The 20,172-nt window shown below is 36.9% G+C and overlaps 1 protein-coding gene across 5 annotated transcripts in view; it reads right to left on the bottom strand.

Annotated features, from left to right (window-relative positions):
• Positions 1-2,402: 2,402 nt before the first annotated feature.
• Positions 2,403-20,172, bottom strand: part of TGFBR1 (transforming growth factor beta receptor 1) — a 67,338-nt gene continuing 49,568 nt past the window's right edge. For all 5 annotated transcript variants that reach the window (XM_033431193.2, XM_049711145.1, XM_012533621.3 and 2 more), the window contains 4 exons: positions 19,118-19,274; positions 10,801-10,925; positions 9,666-9,796; positions 2,403-6,678 (listed from right to left, as the gene is read on the bottom strand). In XM_033431193.2, coding sequence (XP_033287084.1) covers positions 6,553-6,678; positions 9,666-9,796; positions 10,801-10,925; positions 19,118-19,274 — 539 coding nt within the window. In that variant the 3' untranslated portion in view covers positions 2,403-6,552. The remainder of the gene's footprint in view (positions 6,679-9,665; positions 9,797-10,800; positions 10,926-19,117; positions 19,275-20,172) is intronic.

Raw genomic sequence — 20,172 nt, 5'->3', positions numbered from 1 at the left:
CACACGGGATCTTCGTTGTGGCATGTGGGATCTTTTGATTGCAGAATGTGGGATCTAGTTCTCTGACCAGGGATCGAACCTGGGCCCCCTGCATTGGGAGCATGGAGTCTTAACTGCTGGACCACCAGGGAAGTCCCTAGTGTGCCATTTAGATTTGTTTTCTTCAACTGTATTTTGAGTGTTTTAGTGGATGCTCTAGGGACTGCAGTATGTATTTTAATTAACCAATATCTTCAGATTAATACTAATGTAATTTCAATAAAATACAGAATCCCCCTTTGTTCCAGTATAGTTCCATTTCCTACCCACTCCTTTGTGCTACTATTGTAATGTACATTGCATCTATGTAATAAAACCAACAATACAGTATTATTATTTGTGTCATACAATAACATGCCATTTAAAGAGAAAATAGGTATTGTGGTAGGTAGATGTCTCCTCAAGATTCCCATCCTTTGTTTATTCAATCAAGGTTCTGCTGTGAAAGGATTTTACAAATGAAATTGAGGTTACTAAATAGGGAGATTGGGCCTTTCTGGATAATCTAGGCTAATGTAACCACATGATCCCTGAAAAGGCAAAGAAGAAAGTAGAAGATTCCATTGGAGAGAGATGTGGTGGGAAAGAGAAGCAGAGGAAAGATGGAGAGAAGGGGAGATTAGAGAGATGAAGTGTGAGAAGGACTGGAACTGCTTTTGCTGTCCTTGAAGATGGCAGTGGGGACCAAGGAATGTAAGCGCTTTCTAGAAGCAAAGAACAACCCCTGGCTGATAGTCCCCAAGGAAATGGGGATGTCAGTCCTACAACCACATGGAACTGAATTCTGCCCACAACCTGAATAAGCTTGGAAGTCAATTCATCCTGAGCCTCCAGAAAGGAATGTAGCACACCCAATGCATTGATTTTTTTTTTTTTTGGACTTCCGAAATATGCAGCAGAGAATCAACTGAGCCACATTATACCTGGACTTCAGAAATGTGACATCATCATAAGTAGGTGTTATTTTAAGTCAGTACATTTGTAGTAATTTGTTACAGCAGCAATACCTTTATACAGTGTTTTATCTTTCCCATTTCCAGTACTTTTTATTTCATTCTGTGGATTCAAGTTACCACCTGGTATCATTTTCATTCTGAAGAATTTCTTTTAGTATTTCCTGTAAGGTAGATCTACAGAGAACAAATCATTTTAGTCTTACTTTGCCACTTTTTTTCTTTTTTTGGTTTTCATTTTTGAAAGCTGGTTTAGTTGTATCCAAATCCTGTAATTCTCAACAGTCTAGGGTCCCTTTCCCTTCTTTGAAATACTTTAAGTTGCCAATATCCCTTTATAATTCTATTCTTTCATACTAGGAAAGAAAATAGTCATCTTAAGTTTCTTCTTTTTTCCATTTCTCTTCAACTCACACTAAGAATCCTTTATTTCCACAATGATTTAATATTATTTAACTGAATATTTTCTAACTCGTAGAAGTCATACATGGCTGAGCCCTAGCTTTTGTAACATCAGATTTTCTACTCACTTTTTTGGAATAGCCCCACTGTTTTCTAAATCCTCAATTATGAAACAAAAAAAGCAGAGTTGCAGGCCATATATGTAAAATCACTTTCTCCAAATTACGAAACCCCAGGGGCAGAAGAGGTGATAAAGAGATAAAGCTAGTTCTGCTTTCTCTGAATCTATGTAATGTTTTAAAAATAATCTTACTTTCTTCTAACTTCCAACAAAAGCTCTACCTCCTAGTGATACGTCTTTATTATGAAGAAAAAAAAAAAAATCCCTAAATCCAGTCTCTGAATTGAAGTGACTAGTCTTTAATGCAAGAACAATCTCATCTGCAAAACCTCTCCCAGAGTCCATCGAGGGCTTGGGGATGACATCTCCCCTCTCTACCACTACTTCCTTAGTTCTTTTATCAGCCAAGTTCTCACTCCCAGGAGACTGTTCAAATCTACTTAAAAAAACAAAAAACAGAACAAACAAAACTTATTTCTACAAATTATTTCTCACAAATCCTTAAATTAGGAAAAGAAGGAAAAATAAGGTAAAACTTAGAAGATGAAAATACTCTAAATTTCCTTTGAAAATCATTGAAAAACTTAAACACCACTTTAACACAAACTTAGCAAAATCTGCTGAGCCAGAGGCAAAGCAGTTCACATGTAGACATGTCCCATCCTGTCCACTGACAGATCAATAACCTCCAAGCATGTGGAAAGAAGCCTCCACACACACAGATGCACCTGTGTGCACCTGTGGGGACTTCTCAAACATGTTCTGATACTGTAACCTGTACCAGGTAGTCATCCAAAGATTCTAGTCTCTATTTACAGCAACTGCATTTCATAACAGCATGGCTCACTCCAATATACACACTTTATTTTAAATTATGCCACTAGCACTTGGGAAAAAAAGTAATTTATTTGCATTGCTTCCATTTTTCTACTGTAGTGTTAGGACTTGACATAAGCATTATTCCTCTACTTCCTATTTACAGTTCATTCAGAATATTACTACAAATACAATATACAGTTTAAAAAAACTTATGGGGAACTGCAGTTTTTGTATTTTCTCTCCTCTTTAGAGGATTCTCAAAATCATCCAACTTAAATGAAAATTTATATGGACATTTTCTGTACACATCTTATAGGCCAGAGATTACAGTGATAAAGCCAAAAGGATTTTGCACAAATACAATAAAATATAGAAATCAAAGTATAGATGTTATTTGGGGTACAAATATAAACAATACAGTACCATTTGAGTAATTTAGCAACATAATACTCATACTTTATAGAAATAAAACTGCAAACCTGGAGAATGCTCTGACAAATATTAAACATCATATATACAATGAGGTAAATGTACCTTGGTCTCTCAAGAGGTAATTTAAGTTTAAAGCAATTGACATTTTGAAGCATCTCCTTGACATATAAAGAAATACCAAACACCCCATTCCATTGGCACAATGTGAAAAAGGGATATCAAAACATGGTTCATGATATTCAATTCACAAAATTCATTTAAAAATGAAAACATTCACTGAAGTTCTTTTTAAGCTTTAAGAAACTGGTTGAATGTTATTAACCACATTTTTTAAAGTTTACAATTACAAATAAGACTGCATAATAGGGTTGAAAAGTTTAAATGTACTGACAATCCTCAGAATGTCCTAGAAGTCCAGCATTTCTAGAGAGAGGGCCCATGGGCATCCCAGCATTACAAAACACTCAAGAAGCTGTAGTACATGTCATGAGCTATTCTTTAGACTCTCAAAAACATCTGAATTGGCAATTTCTGCCAAGCTGTGACAGAACCAGTATTTGGACTCTCTACCATCTGGAGCCAGAACACTGCCATGGTCAAGAAACAGTTTACTTACAACCACTCTTTCAGTGCAGGCGTAAAAATAAACTCTTGATATGACATGTCTAATGGAATACTAATTTTGCTGTGCATTTTAATTAGCACTTTGCCATCTTGTTTTACAAAATATTCTGTATGTGACAGTTCTTTAATGTAGAGGAGGAAAAAAAAGGTAATCCATGTATGAGCTGCAAAATGGCCAAGTGACCAATGAAAGTTTTTAAGAACTGAAATTTGGAATTTCTGATGACCATGGCACTGTATCCTGACTCGAGGCACTTCCTGAGCACTATCATTACAGCATAACTAGAGGCTCAGCTCTTTGGACCTTACCCTGTCCTATGGAAGATACAACTGGCTACTGCTTCATTGCCACAGCTACCACCTTGCTGCCATCCCAATCTGAGTCAGGGACCAGCAGGAAGGCAGTTTGGGAGAGAGAGAGCTGAGATATTAAGAAAGGACCAGGAATGTCTACACCCCACTAGGTCATACCCGACCCCCATCCCCGTTCCTCTGGGGACACTAACAAAGTGGACGTGGACAGATAATTTGCCTGAAGGTATATTTTAGCCAAGCTGAAACTTGGAAAGTGAGCATCTGAAGATAGGCAGTATAAACAAAGGTTTGTGTTTTTAAATAATAAAATTCATTCTCAAATTTTTCTGCAGTTATAGCCACAGTAATCATGATCTATAAATCTTTTAAGTTACTTTCATTTTCAATACTAGCCAATTGGGGTTATCAAACCATCATTAGCCAAGAAAATGGAATTATCTAGAGTAACATGTAAACCCAATTTAGAACTAAATTCCAACTTTTAAAAAATTCCCTGATTCATCAAAAGTACATTTTATCCATTTAGGCAAGAACAGTAAAATTGTAACTTATTTTTTGACTTAATGAAGAATATCTTCAGCAAAAGTTGATTACCTTATATGAAAGTGAGAAATCATGTATCACAACTTTAAATCAGAGAAGAACTTTTGGTATGTTCTTAAAATTATATAAAAATAGCTTTAGTGATTAACATGCATTGGTCCCCTGGATTTCATAAAGCAGATCTGGTAGGCTTGTAAATGGCCAAAAAAATTTTTTAAAGTACCTGATCACAGAGCTAGAGATTAATAAACAGGAAATATAACACAATTACAAAAAACAAACCTCTCAAACTCACTCATTTGCTTTGATGAAATCATGGTAACTACAAAAACCCCTCAAATTTGGACTCAAAATATTAACCTCTAAACATATTTTCCTCATGACGTTTTTAAACACATAAAATTGACACTAAATTCCTATGTAATATGTCATTCATTCTGAAATTACTTTGGCTTTAAGACCAAATAGTCTTTCAGATTTGTTCTATGTATAAAAGATAAGACATTAACAGAATGCAGCTCAGTCAGCATAAGTGGCCACTATCTCTTACCAAAATACTGTACAGGTTATTCTGACCCTTTCATCAGGAAATTGATAGCACTATAAGGTGAACGTCTTGCCTCACAGCTATGATAGGTTCCCCACCCCCACCCCCAGATTAAGATCACAGTGATAAAGAGGACTTCGAAAACTGTAAAAATCTTGCAGACTTTCTAACACTGGAAGTAAAACCAGTTATTATAAGCTAGTTTCAACTTAATGTGAGAAGACCATGACAAATTTGCCTTAAACATTTAATTTGACCAAAAACATCTGTAAATGGAGAAACTCTCCTCAGAATATTCCTTAGCTACCACTTTCCCAAATATCAAGGGTGCACCGAATTCATTCCATAACCATGTGAATTAGGCATTTGCAGTATCTGCACAGAGAAGGAAAGACTGAATTAAAAGCTGCCTTCCTTAAAGTGTAGTGAGACCTCAAAACCACACTAACTCTAACCTTAGGTACAAAGACTGAAAATCCACAGAACATTGACTCCTACACAACAAATGTGACTCTCTCACACACTGTTATCCACATTATTAACTACCTTTACCTTCCAAGAAAAAGGCCTATCATTTAACATTAACCATATTCTAATTTTAAACGTAGCTCATTTCTTAAAAAAATAACACTGTCTTTGATCAGATAAAGAAAAAAAATGGCTTACAGAATGCCACACAACTTTTCACAAGCAGCTAGACAAACTTTCCCTTTAGAAAAATTAGTCTGTATGCTACAGATTTTAAATTATTAAAGTACTATAAGCATCTAGAGTGCCACTTGATTCTTTTAAAGTATACTTAGACAACACAATTAAAATGCAAAAGCGTGACATGAGAATATTCAAACATGACCATGATAACAATTTACCAATTAATGCCACTTCATTTCTTTAGTGGTTTAAGCACATTTTGGTAGGAAAAAGGCATTTTCAAAATGGAATACCAAATGACATACCAGAAAAACTCTTCCAAAAAACAAAACAGAAAAAGTCTGGGTTATCCAGGTAAATAAACTTTTGAATTAAAACACTACACGTTTTAACACACAGAGACAGACTTTAAGCAGTTCTACTCATTTCCATTAGAAAGACACAGAGGTGGCACTTACTGGTATAGTACAATCCCATTTTGAAGGCATGTAATGTTCTGAATATGTGAAAGAACAATAATAATATACAAAATACAATTGCATAAATTATGTTCCTCACTACTATATGAGGTCATTTTTAGACTCAAGATAAGAGTTTTATAAGTGTTAGTTTTAAGATCCTGAAAATTATAGAACAGTACATTCAAAGTCTGCATCAAGGAAACTCTTTAGTGGTTCAGAATCCTCTGAGAATGTACTAACCAGGAGTAAATCACTTTCTTTAAAAATAAGAAATGTTTCATATAACTCAGCAATTCAGCTCCTTTACCCTTAAAGATGATCTTCAGCACAGCAGAGTTACCTAAAGTTAAGACCAGCAATCATTTAAAAAAACGTTTTGTGTTAATAAAAAATAAAGGTAGACCACACAACATTTTGTTAACTGTCCTGGGAAAGAATGGTTCATAGTGCACAGAAAGGACCCCACATGGCTGTTTCCTGGGTCCAAAGAAATCCTGGGACGTTTTTAATTGACCTTATTACATTGTTGCAAAAGGAAGCAATATCCTTCTGTTCCCTCTCAGTGAGGTAGAACAACTGACCTCCCAAATTAAAACCCAGGAGCAGATCTGAAGAAAAAGTAGAGTTCAGGCAAAGCCGCAGAATTTACATTTTGATGCCTTCCTGCTGACTGAGCTGTGATAATGTTTTCTTAATCCGCAGAGCTGTAAGCCTAGCTGCTCCATTGGCATACCAACATTCTCTCATAATTTTAGCCATCACTCTCAAGGCCTACAAGAAAAGACAAGAAAGATCATTAACGCATGCACCACTTTTCACTGATTTGGATAATAATCTTTACCTGTAAATTTTCTTTTAAAATAACATATATACAAGTATTTCTGTTTCAGCATTACTTGTAATAGCAAGTGAGTAGAAATGACCTAAATACCCATCAACAGGGTACTGGTGCCAGGAGCTGGAAAGCAGATGGACAAGGGGTGATTTACTTTGTAGACTGAAAAGGCTGAATACTAAAGCAGAGTTGTTCAAGGCAAAGAAGGAACCTGACTCACCATGAAATGCCCCCCCAGAAGTGAGGAATTAACTGCATCAAGTACCCCTGGGGTGGAGTTCAGGCTGAAAATAGGATCCGCCAAAGGAGCTAGAACCCCAGATAGCTGCCCCCCCGCCCCCCGCCCAACCTCACACAGCTGGGTGACTGCCCTACCCCCACCCCAGCAGAAGTCGAGAGGTTCGCACCTGAGAGAGTAGAACTGAGATTTCTGTCTTGCGGAACATGGCGAAGTTCCACACTGACAACACACTGAACGCTAAGACCATAAACTTTCTTCCGAAAACACGGCCACTGACTTTACATAATCCTCCAGGTAAGAGACTGGAAGAGTCTTTCGCCCAAGAGGAAAAGCCTGAAGAGACTGACATCAGTGGTTCCCCAAGGAAGCAACCCAGTTACATCACGCTCACATCACAGTTGATGATGATAAGCTCCATTCGTGTGCACAAAGCTTCCCAACAGCTTTCAGTGCCCCTTTTATACATGAAGAGTATGAGCTTGATCAAACATTTGAGGAAAGTAATATGAAATGCAGAAGTTGACAAAAACAGAAAAAAGCACCTTGGAGAAAACAGAAGGTGTATAGAAAGAAGACAGTATCAACAATCTATCATTAATATCCTCAAAGAGATAAAAGAAAACACTGATATTGGACTTATCGATAATTTTTTGGGTTTTGTTTGGTTTTAGAAAAACTTTACAGAACTAGAAGATAAACCTGAATAATAATAATAAAAAACTCAAAAGATAAAAGCTGATACATCTCCCAGAAAGTTGAGAAAAAAACCCCCAAAGAGATGGATAATAGGAGGGAAAAGATAAGAAAATTAGAATGCCTGTTCAGGACATCTACATTCATAACCAGAGTTGAACAAAAAGAACAGAGGAAAATGGAAAGGAACACATCAAGGAAATACTTGAGGAAAATTCCCTAGAAATGAACATTTGTTTCCAGATAAAAATGACCAAGGGCCCAGCCCATACATGAATTCATCCAACAAACTGAGTGCCTATAGTCTACTAGATAACCATCCTAGGTGTTAGGGAACTAACAGCAGTGAACTAACAGACAAAATTTCTGCTCTCATAAAGCTGATATTCTAGAAGGCTAAAGCATATAATTAATAAATAAGCAAAATACATGGACTGTCAATGGTAAGTGTTAAGGAGAAACATCGTTTAGAGAAGGAGATAAAATATGCCAGGGAAGGAAGGTGCTATTTTAAATAGGTTGAGAGGTAATGTCTCACTGACAAGGTAACATCTGAGCAGAGAGCTGAGAGAGGGGGAAAATGAGCAAACCAAGAAACAGGAAGATGTGGGATCCAGGAAGGAGGATTCACCATAAAAGAGGCAAAGGGAATCACGGGTGAAAGGTGAGGGATATCCCAAGATGAAAGCTGGCCTAGACAACAACCAGTCCAGACTGGAAAAAGTCAGACGGTTCTGAAGATACTTCTGTAGGTATCCTATCAGTTTCAAATTCTTGATGTGTTTCAGCTATTGAGAGATTTGTAAAACCCTAGAAAAGTGAAAGATTGAGTTAGTGATAAGTACATAGAAAACTAGCCAAATGGAGAAAAAAACAAAAATGCCAGTGATGGCATTAATTCAGCATGCTGTGAGAGTAAGTGCAAATTGCATGTGCATTTTTAATGTTAACTGCTAACTCTCCTTCATGCTTAAAAAGCCATCTGTTTAATACTAATCTGCTCTAATCACTGAATGAGTACATGAGTAATTCCAATTTGTAACTGCTTTGTAGTATCAAGATCAAATTTTTACAAGACAAGATCTAGCCCAATTCCATTCGTTAAAACATGCAGATTCTGTGAGCACACAATATATTTTATCTGGGCCTGGATACTTGATTTGGTTGGAGGTAGCCAAGGAACTCTCTTGATGTCAAAGGTGTCTACTAAGGCCTACATTATTTTAAGATGTAAAATCAACTACTTAAGTAACCAGCTTTTTATTCTTCCTAAACTACAAAACATCAAATCTGGAGGGAAGTGCTTTGTTTCACCAATATTATAATAGTATTATAATAGTAACAGCTAGCAATTAAGGACAGATTAAATAAAATTTTTCTTATGAATTCTTTAAAGGTACAACTACAAAAATATTTCTAAAACTTTTTGTAAGAGCTGGGATTGAAAAGCTCAGGCACTGCTGTAAAGCACTTTCCCCAAATTCCTGGTGAATAGTCATATGGGCAGTGAGATGAATAAAATGTAAAATCATCTGAACCATCTTCATAATCATCCAAATCCCTCATTTTACAAAAAGGCGTATTAAGGTCCAGAAAACAGAAGTGGTTTGCCCAAAGTCAGACTCTGAAATGGTAGCCAGGCTGATCTAGAATACAGGCCTCCTAATTCCATCCAGCACTCATCCCACTATTCTGGGCTGCCCTGATTGAAGGGAAGCTTTAATTAAAAATGTAGGAGGCTTGTTTCATTGGCAGATCTAAACACTGTTCTGATACACTAATGGCCACTGAAAACGTTCCACAGCCCTTTCAATATACTTAAAATTGAACATAAAAAACAAATTATTCTACTTTTACTCACTGGTTTAACAGCCATGAAAAATAAAGGAATGGGGATTCTTAATGTCTGTTTTCCTTAAAGTAGCAAATTTCCACTTACTAACCAGAAGCAGTTTAGAGAACTGTGTAGTATCCAAAATAAATACTCACTTCACAGCTCTGCCATCTGTTTGGAATATTTGGCCTTAACTTCTGTTCACAAACAACTTTTCTCATTTCTTCAACTGATGGATCAGAAGGTACAAGATCATAATAAGGCAGCTGGTAATCTTCATGAATTCCTACATTGGTAGAGAAAAAAAAATCTATTTTGAAGGATTTACTCAGATAATGTCAGAGCATTCTTTGACCAGACAGAAAAAGAACAGCTGACAGTCCTGTTACAGTGTCCCATTACTAAATCAGGTAAATGGAACACAGCTTACAAACTGCAGTCTCTCATCCACATCTCCATCAACAACCCACCTCCTTGAGTCAGTACTGAGCCCACACCTTGAAACTAAGTATTGCCATGGGATCAGCAAAGGCTATTTTAATGATGGTTAACTATGAGCTGTGATGACGAGATTTTCTCCCAGAACCCTAATGTGCAAGAAATGAAACCTTTTATTCTACAAGTGCACAGCCTCTCAGTTGGTACGGGGATACACACACTCTATCACTAAGGTGTGAATCTTACAAGGCAAGCCTGAGGTGCAAGTCCCTTCCTCTACTTGCATCTGTCAATAACCTGTCCTATTTGCTACTCCACCCCTCACTGCCTCAAAACCCTGAGGCACTAGTCTGGTGAGCCTGGTCCTCAAGGATAAGAGACTATTTCTCAAGTAAACATTGAAAGTGCTCAGTCTAACACAAACTTACTTTAAAAAAGTAATGCAACGCAGTATATGTATTCTGTATATGTAATTTCCAGCTCTCAAGATTGAGAAAATAACCATAATCTCAGGGGGAAAAAATCAGTCTGACTCAGGTACATGCTAGAAATAGCTTCCTGGGAGGCCTCTCAAGTAGTCATCCATTCTAAATATCTATATTGCAACATAACAAGGGGTTGGTTTCTGTTGCTTCCCAAAATTCAAGTGGAAATAGAAAAAGACTACACTGGAATAAAGCTGTGTATTAGGATAAAACTATACACTAGGATAAAGCATGTCATGTCATTTATCTCTTTCATTTTTTCTGGCACTCTCAGTGATCACTGGGTAAACAATTTCATTCAATAAAAAAGGCAATTCTTGAACCACTTGTTCATGACAAAATGTTGGGGGAGGGGAGAGAGATTTACCACCAATGGAACATCGTCGAGCTATTTCCCAGAATACTAGTCCCATTGCATAGATGTCAGCACGTTTGAAGGATTCAAAGTGTTTCATATTTATGGAATCATCTAGAACTTCAGGGGCCATGTACCTAAAAAAGAAGTCAGCATTTTATTTTATGTAATAGTGACATTACTTTTAAACTGTTTCATAAACTTCCTTTTACTCCTGGGTGGGGAGGTGGGGGGAGGGTCAATATTAATTTTGACCTTTTCCCCCTTTCACTATGCTTCTGCTGTTTTTTAAATTTAAAAATAAATTTTTTTAATTGAAGTATAGTTGATTTACAATATTGTGTTAATCACTTTGCTATACAACAGAAATTCAGTTATGCATATATATATTCTTATTTAAATATTCTTTCCCATTATGGTTTATCATAGTATACTGCATATAGTTCTCTGTTCTATACAGTAGGACGTTGTTGTTTATCCATTCCACATATAATAGCTTACACCTGCTCACCCCAACCTCCCGCTCCATCCTTCTCCCAACGCCCTCCCCCTTGGCAACCACAAGTCTGTTCTCTTTGTCCCTGAATCTGTTTCTGTTTCATAGATAGGATTATTTGTCATATTTTAGATTCCACATATAAGTGATATCATATGGTATTTGTCTTTCTCTTTCTGACTTGCTTCACTTAGTATGATAATCTCTAGTTGCATCCATGTTGCTGCAAATGGCATTATTTTGTTCCATTTTAACAATATTCTTCCAATCCAAGTGCATGGGATATCTTTCCATTTCTTTGAATCATCTTCAGTTTCCTTTATTAATGTTTTAGAGTTCTCAAGTCTTTCACCTCCTTGGGCAGGTTTATTCCTAAGCATTTTATTTTTTATTTTTTCGCGGTACGTGGGCCTCTCTCACTGTTGTGGCCTCTCCCATAGCGGAGCACAGGCTCTGAACGCGCAGGCTCAGTGGCCATGGCTCACAGGCCTAGCCGCCCTGCGGCATGTGGGATCCTCCCGGACTGGGGCATGAACCCGTGTCCCCTGCATCGGCAGGCGGACTCTCAACCACTGCACCACCAGGGAAGCCCCTAAGTATTTTATTTTTGAGGGTGCAATTTTGAAAGTTTTTTGTTTTTTGTTTTTAACATTCCCTTCCTGATGTTTTATTGTTAGTGTAAAGAAATGCAACCGGTTTCTGTATGTTAATCTTGTATCCTGCTACCTTGCTGAATTCACTTATCAGTTCTAGTAATCGATGTGTGGAGTCTTCAGGATTTTCTATATGTAGAATCATGTCATCTGCATATAATGACAACTTTACCTCTTCCCTTCCAATTTGGATATCTTTTATTTCTTTTTCTTGTCTGATTGCTGTGGCTAGGACTACCAATACCAGGTTGAATAAAAGAGGTGTGAGTGGACATCCTTGTCTTGTTCCAGATTTTAGTGGGAAGGCTTTCAGCTTTTCACCACTGAGTATTATATTGGCTGTGGGTTTGTCATAAATAGCTTTTGTTATGTTCGCTCTGTACCCACACTGGTAAGAGTTTTTTTTTATCATGAATGGAATTTTGTCAAATGCTTTTTCTGCATCTATTGAGACAATCATGCAGTTTTTGTCTTTTCTTTTGTTCATGTGGTGTATCACATTGATTTGTGAATGTTGAACCATGCTTGTGAACTTGCAGTGAATCCCACTTGGTCATGGTGTATGGTCTTTTTTGTGTGTTTTGGATTCAGTCTGCTAATATTTTGTTGAGAATTTTTGCATCTATATTCATCAATGATATTGGCCTGTAATTTTCTTTTTTGCTGGTGTATTTGTCTGGTTTTGGTATCAGGGTGATGGTGGCTTCATAGAGTGTCTTTGGGAGTGTTCTCTTCAATTTTTGGAAGAGTTGGAAGGATCAATGTAAGTTCTTCTTTGTATGGTAGAATTCACCTGTGGAGCCATTTGGTCCTGGACTTTTGTTTGTAGGGAGTTTTAAAATTACAGATTGTTTCACCTCTAATGATCAGTCTGTTCAAATTATCTATTTTTTTATTGGAATGTAACTGCTTTACAATGTTGTGTTAGTTTCTGCTCTACAACAAAGTGAATCAGCTGTATGTATCTATTTCTTTTTGATTCAGTTTTGGTGGGCTGTATGTTTCTAGAAACTTGTCCATTTCTTCTAGGTTGTCAAATTTGTTGGCATTTAATTGTTCACAGTATTCCCTTATGGTTTTTTGTATTTCTGCAGTATCAGTTGTTATGTCTGTCTCCTTTTTCATTTACTTTATTTGGATTCTCTCTTTTCTTCTTGGTGAGCCTGGCCAGAGGTTTGTCAATTTTGATTATCCTTTCAAAGAACCAGCTCTTGGTTGTATTGATTTTTTTCTATTTTTTTAAAAAAATCTCTATTTTATTTAAAATCTCTTATTTTTCCCTCTGATCTTTATTACTTCCTTCCTTCTGCTCTCAGGTTTTGTTTGTTCTCCTTTTTCCTTTTTTCTAATTCTTTTAAGTAGTAGGTTAGGATGTTTGAGATTTTTCTTGTTTTTTGAGCAAGGTCTGTATTGCTATGAACTTCTAAGAACTGCTTTTGCTGCCATCCCATAGATTTTGTATGGTTGTGTTTTGTCATCTGTCTCAAGGTATTTTTAAAAATATTTATTTTATTTATTTTGGCTGCGCTGGGTCTTAGCTGTGGCACGCAGGATCTTTAGTTGTGGCATGCAGACTTAGTTGCGGCTTGTGGACTTCTTAGTTACAGCATGCAGACTTCTTAGTTGCAGCATGCATGTGGGATCTAGCTTCCTGGCCAGGGATCGAACCCAGACCCCCTGCATTGGGAGTGCGGAGCCTTACCCATTGGACTACCAGAGAAGTCCCTCAAGGTATTTTAAATTTTCCTCTCTGATTTCATCATTGACCCATTGGTTTTTTAGTAGCATGCTATTGAGTCTCCATGTAATCTTTTTTTTTTTTCTCATTTCTTTTCTGTGGTTGATTTCTAGTTTCATGCTGCAGTGGTCAGAAAAGATGTTTGAGATAATTTCTATACTCTTAAATTTGTTGAGGCTTGTTTTATGCCCTAGTAATGTGGTCAACCCTAGAGAATGTTCCATGTGCACTTGAAAAGAATGTTTATTCTGGTTTTTTTTTTTAATGTAATGTCCTGAAAATGTCAATTAAGCCGAACTGTTCTATTGTGTCATTTAGGATCTCTGTTGCCTTATTGATCTTCTGTCTAGAAGATATGTCCATTGATGTGAATGGGGTGTTAAAGTCTCCTACTATTATTGTATTCCCATCAGTTTCTCCCTTTATGTCTGTTAGTATTTGTTTTATGTATTTAGGTACTCCTATATTATTAGGTGCATATATGTTGTCAAGTATAAAATCCTCTTCCTGTATCGATCCTTTTATCATTATATAGTGTCCTTCTCTATCTTTCTTTATGGGCTTTGTTTGAAAGTCTATTTTGTCTGATATGAGTATCGCAACCTCCCCTTTCTTTTCATTTTCATTTGCATGAAATCTTTTTCCATCCCCTCACTTTTCAATCTATGTGTGTCCTTTGCCCTAAAGTGGGTCTCTTGTAGGCAGCATATTGTAGGCTCTTGTTTTTTTCTATCAAATGTGCCACTCTTTTTTTCTATTTAAAAAAATTTATTTTATTCAAGTATTGTTGATTTACAATGTTGTGTTAATTTCTACTGTACAGCAAAGTGATTCAGATATACATATATATATATATATATATATTTTCATATTCTTTTCCATTATGGTTTACCACAGGATATTGAGAGATCTCTTTTTTTGAGAGAGAGTATATTTTTATTATTTTTTAATTTAATTTTTTATTTTATACTTGGGTATAGTTGATATACAATGTTGTGTTAATTTCAGGTGTACAGCAAAGTTGTTCAGTTAATATATATATATCCATTCTTTTTCAGATTCTTTACCCATATAGGTTATCACAGAGTACTGAGTAGAGTTCCTTGTGCTACACAGGAGGTTCTTATTGATTATCTGTTTTATATATAGTATTGTGTATGTTAATCCCAACCTCCTGATTTATCACTCCCCCCCTACCTTTCCCCTTTGGTAACCATAAATTTGTTTTCTAAGTCTGTGAGTCTGTTTCTACTTTGTAAATAAGTTCATTTGTATCATTTTTTAAATTGCACATATAAGTGATATCATATGATATTTGTCTTTTTCTGTCTGACTTACTTCACTTAGTATGATAATCTCTAGGTCCATCCATGTTGCTGCAAATGGCATTATTTCGTTCTTTTTAATGGCTAATGGTCCATTGTGTGTGTGTGTGTATATGTATATATACATGTGTGTGTGTGAATACACACACCCCCCACATCTTTTTTATCCATTCTTCTGTCAATGGACATTTAGACTGCTTCCATGTCTTGGCTAGTTTAAATAGTGCTGCAATGAACATTGGGATGCATGTATCTTTTTGAATCATGGTTTTCTTGGATATATGCCCAGGAGTGAGATTGCTGGATCATATAGTAGTTCTATTTTTAGTTTTTTTAGGGAACCTCCATACTGTTCTCCATGGTGGTTGTACCAATTTACATTCCCACCAGCAGTTGTAGGAGGGGTCCCTTTTCTCCACATCCTCTCCAGCATTTATGGTTTGTAGATTTTTTTGATGATGGCCATTCTGACTGGTGTGAGGTGATACCTCATTGTAGTTTTGATTTGCTTTTCTCTAATAATTAGCTGAGCATCTTTTCATGTGCCTCTTGGCCATCTGTATGTCTTCTTTGGAGAAATATCAATTTAGGTCTTCCACCCATTTTTTGATTGGGTTGCTTTTTTTGATAGTGAGCCATATGAGCTGTTTGTAAATTTTAGAGACTAAGCCCTTGTCCATTGCATAGTTTGCAAATATTTTCTCCCATTCTGTGGTTGTTTTTTTGTTTTGTTTATGGGTTCCTTTGCTGTGCAGAAGCTTACCACTCTGTCTTTTGATTGGAGCATTTAGTCCATTGGCATTTAAGTAGCTATTGATAGATATGTTATTCATTGCCATTTTGACCTTGTTTTCCTGTTGATTTTATATTTCTTCTTTGTCCTTTTCTATTATTTTTCCTTTTGTGATTTGATGATTTTCTCTTGTATTACACTGACATTCTCTTCTTTTTTGTTTCTGTCAATCTACTATATGTTTTTGATTTGTGTTTACTCTGTTTCTGAAATATATTAACCCCGTCCTATATCTACTTGCCTTAGACTGGTAGTCATACAGGCTCAAACACATCTAGGAAATGAAAAAAAAAAAAAAATCTACATTTTCTTACCCTCCTTCCCCACATTTTATGAGTTTGATGTCCTCTTTTACATCTTCATGTTCATCCTTTTGCTGTTCATTGTGGTTACCATTACTTTCACAGAATTTTTTTTTTTAATCTGTGTGTGTACTGGCTTATTTAGGTAATTTGCTTTCCAATTGTGATTTTCTCTTCCCTATAGACTGTTACTCCTTTTCTATTTAGAGAAGACCTTTCAATATTCCCTTTAGAATAGCTTTAGTACTGCTGTATTCTTTTAGTTTTTTGCTTATCTGAGAAATTCTTTCTCTCTCCTTCTATTCTCAATGATAATCTTGCTGGGTAGAGTATCCTAGGTTGCAGATTTTTCCCTTTCAGGACTTTGAATATATCTTGCTACTCTCTTCTGGCCTGCAACATTTCTGTAGAGAAATCAGCTGATAACTTTATGGGGGATCCCTTGTAATTAACTCTTTGTTTTTCTCTTGCTGCCTTTAGAATCCTCTCTTTTTGCCATTTTTATTATAATAGGTCGTTGTGTAGATCTGTTTGGGTTCACCTTGTTTGGGACCCTCTGTGCTTCCTGTACCTGGATATCTGTTTCCTTCCTTAGGTTTGGGAAGTTTTCAGTCATAATTTCTTCAAATACATTTTCGATCCCCTTTTCTCTTTCTTCCCCTTCTGGAATCCCTATTATGCCTAGATTGGCATGCTTTATATTATCCCATAGGTCTCTTTTTTTCATTTGTCTGTCTGCCATCCTGATTGGGTGATTTCCATATTCTATCTTCCAGTTCACTTACTCGTTCTTCTCAATTATTTATTCTGCTATTCATTGCCTTTAGTTTTCGTCTCAACAAGTGAGTTTTCTTCTAATTTTTCTTGGTTCCTCTTTATGGTTTCTAGTTCCTTTTTATAGTACTCTGCATTTCTGTTGATAGCCTTTCTTAATTCCTTCAGTATTTCCACGATTTCCTTTTTGAAATCAGTGTCCTCTAGACCGAAGAGGTCTGTTTCATTGTTTGTTCTTTCAGGGGAATTCTAATGGTCTTTTAACTGGGAGTGGTTCCTCTGCTTCTTCACTTTACTTGTATTTCTTATTCTGTGAGTTTAGGAGAAACAGTTATTGATGGTGATCTTGGAAGACTGTTTATATGTGGGGGTGTCCCTGTGTACCTTGTGTGGGTTTAATACTTTTGGTGCAAGGGCTGTTTTTAGTATGGACGCCTGTCACCTCTTTCCTCAGCATGTGCTGGCAGTTATCCCCTTGAAAGAGGGTGTGCAGATGTGGCGGCGGATGCCTGGTCCTGGGGTTGGTGGTGGTGGCAGCTCACGTGTGCCCCCAGAGCGCATGAGGGGAGCAGAGGCAGCTCACGATCGATCGCTCCTGGAGCCTGGGGTGGAGGGGTGGGGTATGTATTGTGACTGCTCCAGGAGTTTGTGTAGGCTGTGTCCTGCTGCCTGAGAGCTCATGCCAGGAAAAAGGCTGTAATGGCAGGTCCCAACCCTCCCCTCATGCACTGCCCACACAATGGCACCTGGCCTCTAAGGCAGCCCAGGCTTCCTCTGTGTATAACCTCAGGTGCAGTCAGTTGCACCAGCCTCCAGCCCCTTCAGACTGTTTCTACACAGCCCACCCCTGTCCTCTCCCTGGGTCTGATCTCTGAAGCTCAAGCTTCCACACATAACTGAGATCATATTAGACTCAAGAAAAATATTAAATATCCCAACTAGTTTGCAAATTAATGATGTCAACCAAATCCCATGAAAAGCTGAAACAGCAATTTTATACTATCTGCCTTATGATCTAAGTTTCCAATGACCCACAAGTAATAACTGACTATCCTAGGTGTCCTAATGTACACCACCTACTTGGCTATGTACTATGTACTATATTTTAATCTAGAAGTCTTCTCACTAATAAATACAGGATAAAAGGAAAGACAAAGACATACTCCAGGGAACAAAATAATAGATAAAAATGAATGCCAGTTCTCCTATTGATACCACCTTGCACAGTTCTGAGGCTTCAAAAGTCCCAGGACTCACAAAGACCTGCAGCAACCACTGCCTGGAACACTGAGTCAAGAGATCTGAGAGTCCCTGTCGAATCCATAAGTCACAAATACGACTGAGATAGAACATTGGCTCTATTCAAGTCCAAGGTAGCAGTTTGAAGATATGTGGTGGCAAATGCTGTGTGATACACAGAGCAAAGCCTTTTGGGTCAGAAAGGCCCAGGTTCAAATCTTGGCTCTTCAGCTTACCATCCATGAGGTTGGTTGGCCACATTACTTAACCTCCACAAGGCGGTTTCCTCATCTCTGAATTGAGGGTAGTGATACCTACCTAATTAGGTCCTTTGAGTACTCATAGACTCAACAAATATTTATTGAGGACTTACTATGTATTAGGCACAAATGGATGCTGGGAATACAAGGCTGCTCTCAAGCAGCTTATGATCCAATGGAATATACAGACAAATAAATGGACAGTTATAATGTGCTAAGTGCCTCAATGGTCCAAGTTCAGCATGCAGTGAGGGCCCTTGCCAAGGACATCTAACAGTCCAGAAAAGGATTTCTATGAGAAAGGAAGACTAAGTACAAGCTAGGGAAATAAAAGCAGAAACTATGCTCTAGGATACAGCACATGGGAAAGTTTGAAGAGAGAAAGGCATGTTTTCAGGAGATAAAAATATGAAAACAGTTGGGCTAACTACAGCACAACATTTGTAGAGAACAATAAATGATATACATAAAAGACCCATTAAAGTGATTGGCACATAGTAGGTACCCCATAAACATTAGCTACTATTATGATAACGGTAATATTTTCTGGAAAGGCCACCTTTCATCAGCAGTTACCTTTTTAAGTCAAGTAACCTTGGTTTCAGAGCAGGCAAGACCATGAGATCTTCTACCTGTGAGCAATCTAATAAAGTACAAGGTCGAGTTTCAGAAAAGATATGTATCTAGAAATGAGAAGGAAAAGAAGTCAATTTCAGAACATATTAATCACTGTGTAGCCATAAGTATACCTTTTTGTTCCCACTCTGTGGTTTGGAGCAATATCAATTGTATCTGTGGCCGAATCATGTCTTACTGCCAGTCCCAAGTCTGCAATACAGCAAGTTCCATTCTTCTTTACCAAGATATTCTTTGATTTCAAATCCCTATGAGCAATGGCTGGTTTTCCTAAAGAAAGAAAAAAATTAAACATGGTTGCTTAAAGGGTAATACCAATCACAAATCTCACCTTTAGGTTCAAAAGCTTCTCCTCCCATCCCAGTGTCGAAGCATTTCAACCCCCATCACCGCAATACCTCAGCCATTACTAAACCACCTTAAGGGAATCATTACACAAAAAGTTGCTGAAATTACATTTCTTCAAAGAAAATGGATGATGCTCAAAAAATATAAGTCTAATATGCAAAGACTGGGGGTTAAAGATACTAGTTTGTTGATACCCTATGAATTTTTTACAGGAATCCTAGTCACTGATATTCGAATTCAAGAACCAAGAATCTCAATCACTTCCTTTGTCTATCAACTGGAATGTACTCACTAAATGTATAATACCTTAATACCACTAGAAAAAGTTGTACTATGCAGGGACTATGTATTTTAATCTATTTATTTAGTCTTCTCACTAAAATGAAAAAAAATAAAATTTTAAAAATAATTTAAAAATAATTAAAATTAAAAAGTAATAATTACAATGTGGAAAACTTGGAACCCTCAGAGACTGCTGATGGAAATGTAAAATAGTACAGGCACTTGGAAAAAAAAGTCTGGCAGTTTCACAAATCTTTAGAGTAACTATATGATCCAGTAATTCCACTCCCAGGTATATATCCAAGAGAACTGGAAACATGTCCACACAAAAACTTGTACAACAATGTTCACAGCAGCATTATTCATAACAGCCCAAAGTGGAAACAACCCATATGTCCATCACTGATGAATGGATACCCAAAATGTGGTATATCCATACAATGAAATATTACTCAGCCATAAAAAAGAATGAATTGCTGATAAATGCTGCAGCATGGCTGAACCTTGAAAATACACTAAGAGAAAGAAGCCAGTCACA

The sequence above is a fragment of the Orcinus orca genome, chromosome 6, assembly GCF_937001465.1.
Source record: "Orcinus orca chromosome 6, mOrcOrc1.1, whole genome shotgun sequence".
NCBI lineage: Eukaryota > Metazoa > Chordata > Mammalia > Artiodactyla > Delphinidae > Orcinus > Orcinus orca.
The sequence above is the reverse complement of the archived record's forward strand: the minus strand, read 5'-3'. Positions and strand labels throughout refer to the sequence as shown.